A 15290-nucleotide genomic window follows, 5' to 3' on the forward strand; every position below is an offset into this window, starting at 1 on the left:
GGAAAGGGGTAGTTATACAGTAAATGGGAGTGGGCCAGTATTCCATTTGGATGGGGAATAACCAGAGGGTTCAAAACCTGAATGAAAAAAATATAAAATGAAAACTTTAGAAATGAAAATAATTGGGCAGCCCTGGTGGCTCAGCGATTTAGCACCTGCCTTCGGCCCGGGGCGTTATCCTGGAGACCCGGGATCGAGTCCCACATCGGGCTCCCTGCATGGAGCTGCTTCTCCCTCTGCCTGTGTCTCTGCCTCTCTCTGTGTGTCTCTCATGGATAAATAAATAAAATCTTTAAAAAAGAAAGAAATGAAAATAATTGTTTTACCTTAGGTGTTTAAAGTAGAGAAAGCACAAATCATAAAAGATTAAAGATCGATAGTAGATCACATTAAACATTTGAGTAACAGGGCAGCCCTGGTGGCGCAGCGGTTTAGCGCCGCCTGCAGCCCGGGGTGTGATCCTGGAGACCCGGGATCGAGTCCCACATCGGGCTTCCTGCATGGAGCCTGCTTCTCCCTCTGCCTGTGTCTCTGCCTCTCTCTCGCTCTCTGACTGAATAAATAGATAAATCTTTAAAAAAAAAAAAAAAAAAAAAACCATTTGAGTAACAGAATTCCCAAATAACAGAAACCGCAGACCAGAAGAAAATGTTGATAATGCATAATAATATCCAGTCAACAAACAGCCTGTGGAGAACTGGACAAATGACATGAACAGGCAAGTATTAGAAGAAACCTTTACTGTCTAGTGACTTGGTTTCAGGGAATTAACAAATGTAAAAATGTAAACAAATGTAAAAAACGACAGGACAGGGTAGCGCTGCTGTAGACACGGGGATATCTCTCTCTCTCTATCTCTATTTCTATCTCTCTCTCTATCAAATGATGCTCTTTAGAAAAATTTCCCAGCGGTTGGGTGGCTTAAAGAAACTCCCATGGTCACGTGACTTTGGATACTTTGGGTTGGTTGAATCAAGCAGATGTCAGCCCTGACAGGTGGCATCCAAGTGGCTGTGCTGTGGGGCTGTGGTGTGCTACCATGGCCAGGAGAGTTGGTAGAAAGACTACAGCAACCTTTCATCAGGCCCTCTGGGCAATCAGAATGCAGGCAGTTGATGCTACCACTCTTAAATCATGAGCATTAGATTTGACACATGAAGGGCTAACAGCATGCTGGAAAAACAAGATCATGCAAATGTCATTATATTGAGCATGACTGGAGGGACTTTGTAAACTTGAAAAGTTTAAAGTAAACTTTAAACTGGGGCCCTGAGATTGAGTCTCAAATCAGGTTCCCAGGGAGCCTGCTTCTCCCTCTGCCTAAGTCTCTGCCTCTCTCTGTGTCTTTCATGAATAAATAAAAAAATCTTAAAAAAAAAAAAAAAACATGTTGGAAATCTCATCTGGGTCTATCACAGACAGAAGCATCATTGCTCTATATCACTTAAGAAACCTCAGGTTTTTTGCTGTTAAGTAAACTTACTGGAATAAGAGAAAAAGAAAACTCTGTCCAAGCCTTTGAGATAGCACCATCTTCTCTGGTCTTAAAGTAAAATAATAATATATTCAGTAAGTATCTTATTTCATATGGAAGCAGCCAGCCCAAGTGTCCATCTACAGATGAATGGATAAAGAAGATGTGGTGTGTGGAACATCTGGGTAGCCTAGTGGTTGAGTGTCTGCCTTCAGCTCAGGGCATGATCCTGGGTCCAAGGATCAAGTCCTGCATCAGGCTCCCTGTAGGGAACCTGCTTCTCCCTCTGCCTGTGTCTCTGCCTCTCTCTGTGTGTCTCTCATAAACGAAATCTTAAAAAAAAAAAAAAAAAAGTGCAGTATATATACACAATGGAATATTACTCACCATAAAAAAGAATGAGATCTTGCTGCTTCCAACAACACAGATGGGCCTAGAGAGTATTATACCCGGTGAAATCAGGGACAAATACCACATGATTTCACTTATATGTGTAATCTAAGAAAAGAAATGAACCAACAGCAACAACACAAAAATAGACTCATCAGTACAAAGAACAAACTGATGGGTGGCCAGAGGGGAGGGTGTAGGAAATGGGAGAAATAGTTGAAGGAGACTAGGAGGGACAAACTTCTGGTTATAAAATAAGTAAATCATGGATATGGGGAAAAAGTGTCTTATTTCAATATAAAGTCTCATTTGAAATTCTTGATCATAAACAGTAACATTTATCAACAGAACCAAAAAGGTGATCCAATACAACATTTTATTTATTTTTTTAAAGATTTTTATTTATTCATGAGAGACACGGGGGAGGTGGGCAGAGGGAGAAGCAGGCTCCATGCAGGGAGCCCGAACGGGACTCCACCCCAGGTGCCCAGGATCAAGCCCTGGACTGAAGAGGGCGCTAAACTGCTGAGCCACCTGGGCTGCCCCTACTACTATATTTTAAAAGCGAAGAGCCTCTCATGTAGAAAGTAAATGTTCAGATATGACATACTAAAGTTAATGAGTTGGAAGTGAGAATTTATGTACATTTTAAGAAAAATGCAAACCAGATAGCATTTTAATTCTAATCGATTCCTCATTTTACATAGCTGTCTCTTAATGTAGATAGTGTTCTTTAAAGTCATTTAAATAGGGATCCCTGGGTGGCGCAGCGGTTTGGCGCCTGCCTTTGGCCCAGGGCGCGATCCTGGAGACCCGGGATCGAATCCCACGTCGGGCTCCCGGTGCATGGAGCCTGCTTCTCCCTCTGCCTGAGTCTCTGCCTCTCTCTCTCTCTCTCTCTGTGACTATCATAAATAAATAAAAATTAAAAAAAAAAAAAAGAAAAAAAAATAAAGTCATTTAAATACAAAACACTGATATTCCTTACTGTATTTTAATAGTAATTTGTTATGTTTTACTTTAAAATTAATAAATCATGTTGCTGTAAATGTAAAGATATGAAAGAAAAAACAAGTTTTGGATGGAATATAGATGGTAGAATATTCTCAAACTGATAATGGGAGTGTATCAGTGCCGCCCTTTTCATTAGAGACTATCATTTTGCTCTCCATTGTTAAGCATGCGCAATTACCTGTCTAGGCAGAGAACCTAGAGGAACTGAATGAACTCTGGGCTCAGGAAGAGAAATCTCATTGCCCCTGAGATGACCAAGGAATAGAGTGTGTATATGAAGACAGTGGAATGCTATATAGCTGTTAACTTTTGGAAAAGAAAAGAAACAAGTTGCAAAAAGTTGTATAGGATCATTTACATCTGGGAAGAAGGAAAAGGAATGCTGAGGAAGGGTTAACTCCGTTTCTGAAAGAAAAAAAATAACTGACATTAAGGTGGCAGTGTTGGGCAGCCCAGGTGACTCCCTGCCACTCCCTGTTTCTCCCTCTGCCTATGTCTCTGCCTCTCTCTGTGTGCCTCTCATGAATAAATAAATAAAATATATTTTTTAAAAGTGGCATTGTTAATATTTGTCACATTGGAGTGTGGGTAAATACATATAGGGGATGTGCTTTGAATGTAGAAAATAAACTATTTCAATTAAAATGTTAAAAATTTTAAAAGATCACAGCCATAGGACTGTACATTTCTAGGTGTGAAAATAAATTAATCTTTGAAAGTTGCTGAGAATAGGGCAGCCCCAGTGGCTCAGCGGTTTAGCGCCACCTTCAGCCCAGGACATGATCCTGGAGACCCGGGATCAAGTCCCACGTCGGGCTCCCTGCATGGAGCCTGCTTCTCCCTCTGCCTGTGTCTCTGCCCCTTTCTCTCTGTGTCTCTCATGAATGAATAAATAAATAAAATCTTAAAAAAAAAAAAAAGTTGCTAAGAATAACTGCTAGTTTTTCAACTTTTTTTTTTAAGATTTGTTTATTTATGATAGAGAGAGAGGCAGAGACACAGGAGGAGGGAGAAGCAGGCTCCATGTCGGGAGCCCGACACGGGACTCGATCCCGGGACTCCAGGATCGCGCCCTGGGCCAAAGGCAGGCGCTAAACCGCTGAGCCACCCAGGGATCCCCAGTTTTTCAACTTTTTAAGCCTTACTTCGTCTTCTCTGTATACCCCAATTCCAAATACCCATTTGGTTCCACCAGGAGTCATAGAGTTCTTATGTTACTCTCCTCTTGGGATTCTTCTGTCCTAAACAAGCAATCAGAAACACAGAAGAGACTCTGAGGTCCTTAAAATTGTGGAAAATTGGCAGCAATGTGTTTATATTTTTATTCTTCTAAAGATTTTTATTTATTTATGAGAAGAGAGAGAGTGCATGCACTTGCACACACATGAGCAGTAGGGGCATAGGAAGAAGCCGACTCCCTGATGAGTGGGGAGCCCATTGTGGGGCTCAATCCCAGGACTCCAGGATCATGACCTGAGCCAAAGGCAGATATTTAACAGACTGAGCCACCTAGCCACCCCAGCAATATGTTTTTAGAAAACAAGAATGAAATTGTTTGCTGAATTTATTGGGCAGCAGTAAAGGTGTGAGCTGCTGTCAGAAAGTACCATGGTAGTCCACACAGAGAGGAGTAGGAGTGATGGGGGAGAGCAGAGAGTGACATGTGGTATTAAGATTTCAGCTCCAGGGGATCCCTGGGTAGCGCAGCAGTTTAGCGCCTGCCTTTGGCCCAGGGCGCGATCCTGGAGACCGGGGATCGAATCCCACATCGGGCTCCTGGTTAATGGAGCCTGCTTCTCCCTCTGCCTGTGTCTCTGCCTCTCTCTCTCTCTCTCTCACTCTCTCTCTCTGTGTGTGTGTGACTATCATAAATAAAAATTAAAAAAAAAAAAAAAAGATTTCAGCTCCATAGGGGTGCCTGGGTGGCTCAGTGGTTGAGCGCCTGCCTTAGGCTCAGGGCATGATCCTGGAGTCCTAGAATTGAGTCCCACATCAGACTCCCTACATGGAGCCTGCTTCTCCCTCTGCCTGTGTCTTTGCCTTTCTCTGTGTGTGTCATGAGTAAATAAATAAATAAATAAAATCTTAAAAAAAAAAAAAAAGCTGAAGCTCCATAACCTCCCCCCCACCCCAGCATTAGACACCTAGAATAACAAATGAGGTAATGAAGATGGTCTCTGTGTGGAGGGTGCCAGGTCTTGAGGTGTGGGTATTGGCTTTGGCTTTACTTAACCAAATGTTTACATAATAGTGTTACTTCTCTAATAGAAAAAAAAATTTTTTTTAATTTCTACAAGCCTAGACTTAAGTTCTGGTTTTAAATCTTTCCTACTGTCCCTTTATAGGAGTAATTTTCTGTTTCTACTTTCCTTATTGTATGACCATGCTCTTGAGTCCCACTCCATCTTAGTCTCCCTCTTGTGAGAGATGTTTGTTTTTTCAGTGCGAAACACACATTTGCTATAGGACATTGGGAAACCAGAAAAGCACACAAGCAGATAGCACCAGCAGTCTATCTACTGGTTATTCACTGGCAACAGAGATTGTATTTGGTCTACATGTGTGTACTCAGCTTGTTGCGTTGAAGGTTGCATTTAGTTCCCCATCCTGATAAGAGAAATTTGCTTTGTTTTTATGGTCTTAACCCTTATGTTGAAGTCATTTTCACTTCCTTCTGGTTCTGAGTGGTTCCTACTTTTACCAGTGGGCTGAGCACTTCTCTGCCATACACAGACATTTATGACAGCTTCCTACCTCTACTCTGCAGTCAGGCTGACCTCCCATGGCTGCTGGGGCACGTCCTATTTTAGAAGGGTTCTTCCCAGAGTGAAGTGCGTGTAGATAGTGTATATAGTAGTTGGGGTTTCCTGGGAATGGAGTGGGCTGCCAAGGTCAGGCTCCCTGCTTCCAGAGCTATGGCCAAGAGTTCTGTCAGCCCTGTCGTCATTAATGACTGTGGAGGACCATGTGCACTGAACGAAAAGTCTGAGGTGGGCTTCTCAGAGCTGTTGTCCTCATAGGAGTAATGCTTGGGCTCTCGGGGAAAACTTAAGTGTGTCCTTGCCTAGCACTGACGTCAGTAACCATAGTAGCCCCCTCCACCATGCTGCTGACCTGAGCTGTCCTTGGCCAGTCTGTGGGCCAATATTAGTATGTGCACAAGCAAGGGGAGCATCAGGCAGAGGGAGAAGAAGAAGCAGACTCCCTGCTGCACAAGGAGCCCAATGCAGGCCTCTATCCCAGGACCCTGGTTCATGACCTGAGCCGAAGGCAGACTCTTAACCAACTGAGCCACCCAGGCGTCCCTTTAGGGGATTCTAATGTTTCCAGCCCTCCAGTTAGTATTTAAGTTCTGGCTCTGCTCCTATTTGCTGCGATGTCATTTGAGCCGGTCCCCAAGAGTAAACCAACTGCCTGAGTTTACACATTGTTTTAGGACTCTTTCAGAGGATATTTTGGGAGATGTTACCAGATTTAGTAGAACATCATGAGCTTTGATTACCTTGGTGTAGTATTAAGAAAATGTGAATCCCGCATTACTGCCCTCTCCTGTGTTATATTTCCCTTGTGCAATTTTTTTAAGATTTTATTTATTTATTCATGAGAGAAAAAGGCAGAGACACCGGCACGGCAGAGGGAGAAGCAGGCTCCATGCAGGGAGCCCGATGTGGGACTCCATCCTGGAACTCCAGGATCACACCCTAAGCCAAAGGCAGATGCTCAACCGCTGAGCTACCCAGCCAAGCATCCCATGCATATTATTCTAATCATAACCTCATCTTCTGTGATATTCTTGCTACCTGAACTGGAAGCTCAATCTGTGTATGGCCTAGGGACACCGGACAGGTTCCGCAAGTGTTCTGGATCACTTGGAGGGAGGCAGGACTGACCACCTGAGAATGGCTTCACAGAGGAACTCAACCACCCTTCTGCAAAATCTGGTTCTGTAGACAACACGATAGTGGCCCAGTCCACACCCCATTTTGGTTCAAACCCTGGGTCTTTGGGGTGATTGGCTGGTGAGTTGGACTTAAAGTTGGCATTTATTTGGGTTATAAGGGGTGGTCCAAGTTTTTGTGTTGTTCTGAAGCTAAGTGGCTTCCCTGCAAACAGTGAATCCAGCAGTTGAAGACCCTGGCCAGCTAGAAATGATGGTGTGCTACTTCTGAGCAGACGCTTTTTAAAACCAGGTGACTTGTTGGAGCGTGTGGGACCATTCCTTGGAACACTCACCATCTCTCAGGTTGACCAGGGTGGCCTTGTTAGGGATGTAGAGCAATGAGGAAATCATCCTTGCTCTTGAACCTTAGCAGGCAGTGAAGGATAGGAAGTTTTTGAGCTGTTGAGTAGTGGTACCTGGTGTTCTTTTGATTAAAAGCTGGCTTTCTCCTCTATTCTAAAGTATGTTCTTATCTTTCCCTTCATCTCTCTCTGTCAGGGGTTTTTGCTTTTTTTTTTTTATTGAGTTATGACATAAATAAAACGTTGATTTTTTTAAAGATAACTTTATATGCAGTAAAATATGTAGATTTAAATGTATATTTCAGTGAGTGATCACCTCCCTGTATTTCCATCACTCCCAGAAAGTTCCTAGAGTACTAGATCTTAAGTTTTCATCCTGAACGTTACATAAATATCTATTCGTGTGACCACCACCCATGTCAAGATAAAAAGGTTTTGTAACAGAGTTCAGACTCAGTGTTAGCCCTTGCAGAACATGTACTCACACATGCTCTCTCTCCCGGGCTGTTTGGGATACTCTGGTGCTGTACTCTGCTTCCTGAATTCTGAAATCTGACTTTGCTTATCTCGGAGTGGCTGCATGATGCAGCTCGTTTCCTCTGATGCCCCTCACTCCTAGTGCTGTGCCCCTGAAGGGATAATGTTTTTGTCTCTCGCAGATCTGGGACACAGCAGGCCAGGAACGGTTCCAGTCCCTTGGTGTGGCCTTCTACAGAGGTGCAGACTGCTGCGTTCTGGTATTTGACGTTACTGCCCCCAACACATTCAAAACCCTCGATAGCTGGAGAGATGAGTTTCTCATCCAGGCCAGTCCCCGGGATCCTGAAAACTTCCCTTTCGTTGTGTTGGGAAACAAGATTGACCTCGAAAACAGACAAGTAAGTGCTAAAGATAGTGGGAATCCTAAATGTGGAGGCTCATGAATCTACCCTCATTAGGGTCTTCTTTTAAAAGTGGCAGCTAAGTTTCAGATGACAGGTACTGTTTTTAGTTTTGATTGGTAAAAACCCATGTGGCTTAAGGAGACCAGCATCCAGTATCTGTGTGTGTGTGTGTGTGTGTGTGTGTGTGTGTGTGTGTGTGTGTGAGAGAGAGAGAGAGAGAGAGAGAGAAAGACCCCACCATGGGGGAGAGAAGGAGGGATGACTTAACTAGTTTCCTGCCCAGCCTTGGAATCAGGCCTTGCTTCCTAATCTACTAAAGGCATACTGTTTTTGCTGGGGGAAAACAGAGACCATGAAAGTCTGCAAGGGTACAAAGTAGCAAATCCATTTTGTGGAGTTGCCCATACTAGCCATTGTTTTGGTCCTGCTGAAATAATTTGACTTGAGGCTGGTTGCAATCTGCATTTTGGTCTTTTGGATTTAAAGGCAAACTTGCATTTAAAACCTGGCTCAAAAAAAAACAAAAAAAAAAAAACAAAAACAAAAAACCTGGCTCATGCACTTTTAATCTGGGAATATTTCTTGGAGTCTCAGTCTTGACTTACATGACAAGAATACTCAATGACAAGAATACAAATGACAAGAATCAGATGACTATACCCAAGAGCCCTGGCACCTAGGAGCAGCTTGGGAAATGGTGACTTTCTAGTTGACCGTTGCTGTTTTCCTCCCCTCTGAGGGACACTGACTTCTGAGTGACTTGTGGTTTCGTGGGTTCTGTGTGAAGTCCAGAAGGGCTCTAGAAAGGTACCTGTGGGAATATGAACTACCTTCCGGCCAGCTGCCTTTGAGGGCAGGGGCCCAGAAGATCTGGTTTAAATCCCTATGCTTTCTCTGCCTGGCTATGACTTTGGGCCATTGCCTTTGCCCTCTGAGCCTCAGTTCTCCTTCTGCATTTGAAGGAATTAGATTTTGTCATTCTTGAGTGCTCTCCTGCCCCTCAGGGGCCTGCCTGGATCTCCATGTGTGCAGAAGATTGCACTCTGGGCTCTGAGCAAAATTGCTCTGGTTTACTTTGAAATAACATTTTTCTTGGGAGCATAGACTCTTAATTATAGCTTGGTTTATTTCTGGCCATTGATCTCTTTTTCTGCCTTTCCTAGGTGATGGTCTTCTCGTGCCTGAAAATGAACTAGGGGTGGGGGAAGGAATTAGGGTAGGAGAGGTAGGGGGACAGTGAGAGCTGCAGAATTCTTTGGCAAGAGGGTGTGGTACAGGTGGTGTAATACTAGCAGTAATGAGGAAGATCTGCAAACCTTAAGACCAAGCTGCCGGGCATTTCCTGGGTTGGGACCTCTGAGGTCCCAAGAGAAACGATTCACTACTTCTCAGGCTGCTTATTCCTTTCACCGTTGTCTGTAAGTGTAGCTAGGGGTCAGAAACTATGGATTGTAGAGTGGGCTTGGGTTTGAGGCCCAGCTGTATCACACAGAGCTAGCAACATGACCATGGACAGGTCTGCAGCTCCCTTCCTCCAACCCTGCACACCCTCATCCCAAGTTTGCTCCCTCCCCTGTGCTACCTGTATAGCCTCGGTACTGTGACCTTTCCTAGAGAAGGTACAGTCCATGCTCTCTGCTTCTGTTAAGAGCATACGTACATCTTGCTTCCTCTTCCAGGTGGCCACAAAGCGGGCACAGGCCTGGTGCTACAGCAAAAACAACATTCCCTACTTCGAGACCAGTGCCAAGGAGGCCATCAATGTGGAGCAGGCGTTCCAGACGATTGCAAGGAATGCACTTAAACAGGTGGGTCTCTGGCAGCTGTCTGGCTCCCTCTGGTGACTGACCATCAACCCAGCCCCATGCCTGGCTTTCCTGTCCTTAATCTTTCTTAGTGCTTTTTCCTGTGTAGCCAGAAGAACCCGTGTTGTTTATCTGGGAAGGTAATGAGACGTTCTGCTAAAGCTTCTATAGAAACCCTACTTGTTTGTGAATAATCTATCCAATGCAGAGGCAACAAAGGCAGGCTGAAGCCACCATTATTTGGGTATGTTCTTTATTCTTCAGGAGGCCCTTGGTCTGGTGGTTCCTTCTACCAAAGGAGGGGATAAACTTGAATTCAAATCCCAGGTCTGCTACCCATCATTACGTATGTTTTTTTGTTTTTGTTTTTTGTTTTTTTGTTCTGTTTTGTTTTGTTTTAATCATCTCTGCTTCCATCCCCTCATCTGTCAAATATGAATACTGGCTTTGCAGAGTGGTTGTGAAGATGGAATGAGATGGGCTCACTCTTGGTGTTCTCATAACTGGTTCTGTTTGATCACCAGAAGGAAAGCTTAACCAGAAGTTCTAGGAATTGCATTCCTTGAGTGAGATTTTCTTTCTTATTTATGTTGTTTACTCAGCTGTTCCCACAAGAGACCGTTACCTCTTGTTGGCATGAGGGAGTTGAAAGCTCTCTTGATTCAACAGCTCTTTTGGGGCCAGTGCATTAGGGCAGATCATGAGGCACCATCAGTCATCTGTGGTGGTCAGACTTGGGGAGTGGGTGAGGGTCAGAGGTGAGGTGCACGCCAGAAGGCGCGGCAAACAGGTAGGAAGCATGTGTTAGCTGTAAAGGGCACAACAGGTTTTGCCAGATCTAGGAAACTGGGATTATAGAAAGCAGCAGTTCTTAGCAGAACAGGGCATCTGAACCTGTGGGAAAGGAAGTAACTGGATTGGGTTGTTCCAAGAGCTGGAGGCTGCACCGCGTGTCCCCTGATGAAAGGAATCAAGCCTCCCGAAATGCTGGGAGCCCCCACTGAGCAACACTGATAGCAGGATGCAGGTCTGAGGCCTTTGCTTCCCCCGTCCCCCTTCTTTTAACCCACCTTCACACTTAGGTCAGTAACCCAATGTGCTTTTCCTAATTCTCCCACCCTTGCATGCAGATCTAAACAGGCATGGGGAGTTGTTTCTACAAGCTCCCTTTGACTAGAACCACTGTCAGTTCTTCTCTCTGAATAGTGCTGTCCCTGTAGTCTGATTATAGTGCTTTTTTGTTCCTACCTGCTAGCTCTCGGGACTAAGATGATTAGATTGAAAGGTATGTGTGCTTTTAAAAAATGGTACCAGATCTACTTTCCTCGAGGGCAGTAGTACATCAGTCCTTCCTCTTACCCACTCACCAGCAGGTGGCCAGCACCACCTGTAACTCTGCTGCCAATCTGTGGGTTCCCTCTGCTACACACCACCACCAGTACATGACACTGGCCCAGGCACCCATCGCTTCCCATGAGCGTTCCCTGAATGAGAATTAACTTTACCTGTGTTGCAAGTGACATTTCCACCTCCGCTGTATCCCTGAGCCATAGAAAAAAAAAGTAATTTTTGTTAGATAGGTGTGTCATTTTAAATGTGTAGGTTTCCTCTGTCTAGATTATTTATTGTCTAATTCAGTTAGAATTCGTTTTGGCTTTATGGCAGGAAATAGCTACTCACCTTTTTCTTTCAGAGGGATAGCCAGTTTTGAAATATGAGTAGCAAATTGTTAAATAAACCACTTTACCCAGTGGATTGAAGCATTACAATTGAGATTGCGCATTACTGCAAACTCAGTGGCAAAACAGCAGGCTTTTATCTTCTCTCAGGTTCAGAGACCAGAGGTTTATAACTAAGGTGCCAGCAAATTCCGTTTCTGCTAAGGGCTCTCTTCCCCCACTTGCAGACTGCCGTCTTTCTCCCTGTGTCCTCAGGTGTGTGGCTTTTCCTCTGTGCTCGCAGAGAGCGAGCTAGAGCAAGTGAGAAACCACCACTCTCTGGTGTCTTCTCAAAGGACACACTGATCCTCTCGGATCAGGGCCCCACCTCTGTGACCCCATTTAACCATAAATACTTTCTAATCCTAATACTAGCACCCTGAGGATTAGGATTTCAACATAAGAGTTTTGGAAACATACAAGCAGTCCATGACAGCTGTTATATTTTAGATCCTGTGTGATACCCTTCAATAAAACTATCATTTTTCAGATCCTTTGCCTTTCATATTAAATATACTCATAGGTGTTAATTGGAATGTAAAATGGTGCACCCACTTTGGAAAACAGTGTGGCAGTTCCTCAAAAAGTTAAACATAAAGCATTATCATATGACCCAGCAATACTACTCCTAGGTATAGGCCAGGAGAAACAAAATCTTATCCACATGAAATCTTGTACATGAATATTCATAATGGCCAAAAAGCAGAAACAAACGTTCATCAAATGAAGTGTCCAAAATAGACAAATCTGGGGATCCCTGGGTAGCGCAATGGTTTAGCGCCTGCCTTTGGCCCAGGGCGTGATCCTGGAGACCTGGGATCGAATCCCATATCGGGCTCCTGGTGCATGGAGCCTGCTTCTCCCTCTGCCTATGTCTCTGCGCCTCTCTCTCTCTCTCTCTCTGTGTGTGTGACTATCATAAATAAATTAAAAAAAAAATCAAAATAGACAAATCTCTTAAGACAGAAAATAGGATGTCTGGTCACCAAAGCCTGGGGCTGTCTGGTTGGAGTGGGGGATGACTACTCATGGGTGCAGGGTTTCCGTGTGAGGTAAAGAATCTGTGGAATTAAGGGTGATAGTTGCCCAACTTTGTGAATGCACTAAAAACCAAACCACTGAATCATATGCACTGTGGTAGATCTCAGTAAACCTTTTTAAAAAATTTTTTTAATGTGTATTCCTAGAGGTTTTTACTTTTATAGCTATTATGAATGGAATGATTTTCCCCCAGAGAATTTTTAATGAATAGAAACATTCCTGCTTTATCTCCTTATCCTAGACAGTTCCTGACACATAGGTGCTCAGTGGTCAAGTGACACATTGTTTTCCTTCCTACACCAGGAAGTAAAAGCTGCTCCTCACTGGACACATTTTAATTCAGCAAAAAGTCACACTAAGCTGACCATGGTCCATCTCCTATGACCTCTCACCATCTCCAGTTGGTGATAAAATTCATCCATAGCTGGTTCCTTAGCATGCAGCACTTAGAGGCAAAAACCTTCCTAAACCTTTGGAAGAAAAAAAAAAAACAGACCATCGGTCCAGAAAAATGAGTGGCAACCAGGGAGCTAGAAGGATGTTTGGGGACTGAGGAGGCAGGTAGCACTCCTGTTCCAGCCCACTCTTGCCTTGGGGAAGTGCTAAGGGCTGCCACATTCTAGCCCGTGTTGAAGTCTGACTTCTGGAGTGTTGGCAATGATCCGATACGGAGACCAGAGAGCATCTGTGGGGCTGGCTTTGGTCCCTACGCCACCAGATTGCCATCATGCTGGAAGCGTGAGTCAGCTCTGTCCCGACTGCTCAAAGTGTGGATTGCTGCTCTTCCTGCTTAGTTTCTCTCTTCATGCTGTCCCAGGGTTATCACAGAACCTGCCGAGCCCTCCCTTCACTGCCACATGCAGTAACCCGTGGGAGAGCACCACTAAGGGCCACCGCTGGGCTTGGAGGGCGCCCAGTACCCTGAGTAACAGGCCTCTCTTTCTCCCTGCCCAGGAAACAGAGGTGGAGCTGTACAATGAATTCCCTGAACCCATCAAACTGGACAAGAACGACCGGGCCAAGACCTCAGCGGAAAGCTGCAGTTGCTGAAGGGGCAGTGAGAGCAGAGCACAGAGTCCTTCACAAACAAAGAACACACTTAGGCCTTCCAACACGAGCCCCCTCTCCTCTTCCAAACAAAACATAAAGTCATCTCTCGAATCCAGCTGCCAAAAGACCCTACCAAACACATTCACCCTGACACACACATACACACACATACAGGCCCCTGACACAAGCAGACTCCAGCCCAGGCCTGCGATGACGCCGTTGGGGTCTGCCCACCACCGCATCAGCCCTCGTGTGGCCACAGGACAGGCAAGCTGTAGAAATCATTCTGGTGTGGAGTCGGCATCGGAAGTTTAGTCTTTTTGTCCACTGGGGAGAGAGAACTGTTTACAGTTAATCTGTGTCTAATTAGTTATCTGATTTTTTTAACGGTCTTGTGGTCTTTTTACCCCCTATCCTGCCCCCCCCCCCCCGCCCCCTGTGAAGGCTACCACTTGGGAAGGCTGGTGCCCCGTGCTTCATTACAGGCTCACACCCAGTCTGATCAGACTGAGTTTTGTATGTATCTGTTAATGCTTGTTACTTTTAACTAATCAGATCTTTTTACAGTATCCATTTATTATGTAATGCTTCTTAGAAAAGAATCTTATAGTACATGTTAATATATGCAACCAATTAAAAATGTATAAATTAGTGTAAGAAATTCTTGGATTATGTGTTTAAGTCCTGTAATGCAGGCGTGTAAGGTGGAGGGTTGAACCCTGTCTGGATTGCAGAGTATTAGCAACTCAGAATTCAGAAATCCAGCTAGAGGCAGTATTCTGTACAGTAGACACAAGAATTATGTACGCCTTTTATCAAAGACTTAAGAGCCAAAAAGCTTTTCATCTCTCCAGGGGGAAAACTGCCTAGTTCCCTTCTGTGTCTAAATTTTCCAAAAGGTTGATTTGCATAATACAGTGGTGTGTGCAATGGATAAATGGCTGTCGTTTCAGAAATTAAAATTCTTTTTTTTCTTTCTCTCCCCCTTCCCCCCAGCTCCACACTTCAAAACTCCCCTATTAGGTCAGCATCCTACTGATAAGAGGGAAAGGAAAATCCAAATCTGTCCTAGTGATTTTACCTTTGTTCTAGAAGGCGCTCCTTTCAGGGTTGTGGTATCCTTAGGTTAGCAAACCTTTTTCTCCTTTTCCCCACTGCCTCCCAGTACTGTCCACTCTTGATTAACCTGTTTCTTTGGTATGGAACCCTGACAGTCCTGCCCCTTCCCTAGGATCTGCCCCTGCATTGTAGCTTGCTTAACGGAGCACTTCCCCTTTTTCCAAAGGTCTACATTCTAGGGTGTGGGCCAAGTTCTTCTGTAAAGAGATGAACAGTGATGCCAATAAAATGTAACAAGAACAAAGATCATCTGCCTTTGCCCTGTCTTTTTTCCTTCTTCTGGATCCTTGGCTCGGTAGAGCCCATGTTTCATAGTCCGTGCTTTATCAAGCCAAAGAATCCTCCGTAACTGGGCACATGTGGTGCCTCTGAGGCAGAAAGGCTTGTCACATCCAGCCCTGCATGCAGTACCTGTCCCTGGTTTTTGGGTTTGTTTTTTTCTAATTACAGTGATGGGGTATGGGGACTCTGAATGGAGAAAACACTGTCCTGTCCCTGTAGAGGAGCAACTGCAAACTGTTGGTTGCCTGTGGACCATGCACAGCCTATTGGA

At 44.6% G+C, this 15290-nt stretch overlaps 1 protein-coding gene across 1 annotated transcript in view; it reads left to right on the top strand.

The window, feature by feature from the left end:
* RAB7A (RAB7A, member RAS oncogene family) overlaps nucleotides 1–14981 on the top strand; it is a 72315-nt gene extending 57334 nt beyond the window's left edge. Inside the window, exons 4-6 of the mRNA XM_077857616.1 lie at nucleotides 7780–7998; nucleotides 9684–9812; nucleotides 13523–14981. Coding sequence (XP_077713742.1) covers nucleotides 7780–7998; nucleotides 9684–9812; nucleotides 13523–13618 — 444 coding nt within the window. The 3' untranslated portion in view covers nucleotides 13619–14981. The remainder of the gene's footprint in view (nucleotides 1–7779; nucleotides 7999–9683; nucleotides 9813–13522) is intronic.
* Nucleotides 14982–15290: the final 309 nt, after the last annotated feature.

This window comes from Canis aureus, chromosome 19 (genome assembly GCF_053574225.1).
Source record: "Canis aureus isolate CA01 chromosome 19, VMU_Caureus_v.1.0, whole genome shotgun sequence".
Lineage (NCBI taxonomy): Eukaryota > Metazoa > Chordata > Mammalia > Carnivora > Canidae > Canis > Canis aureus.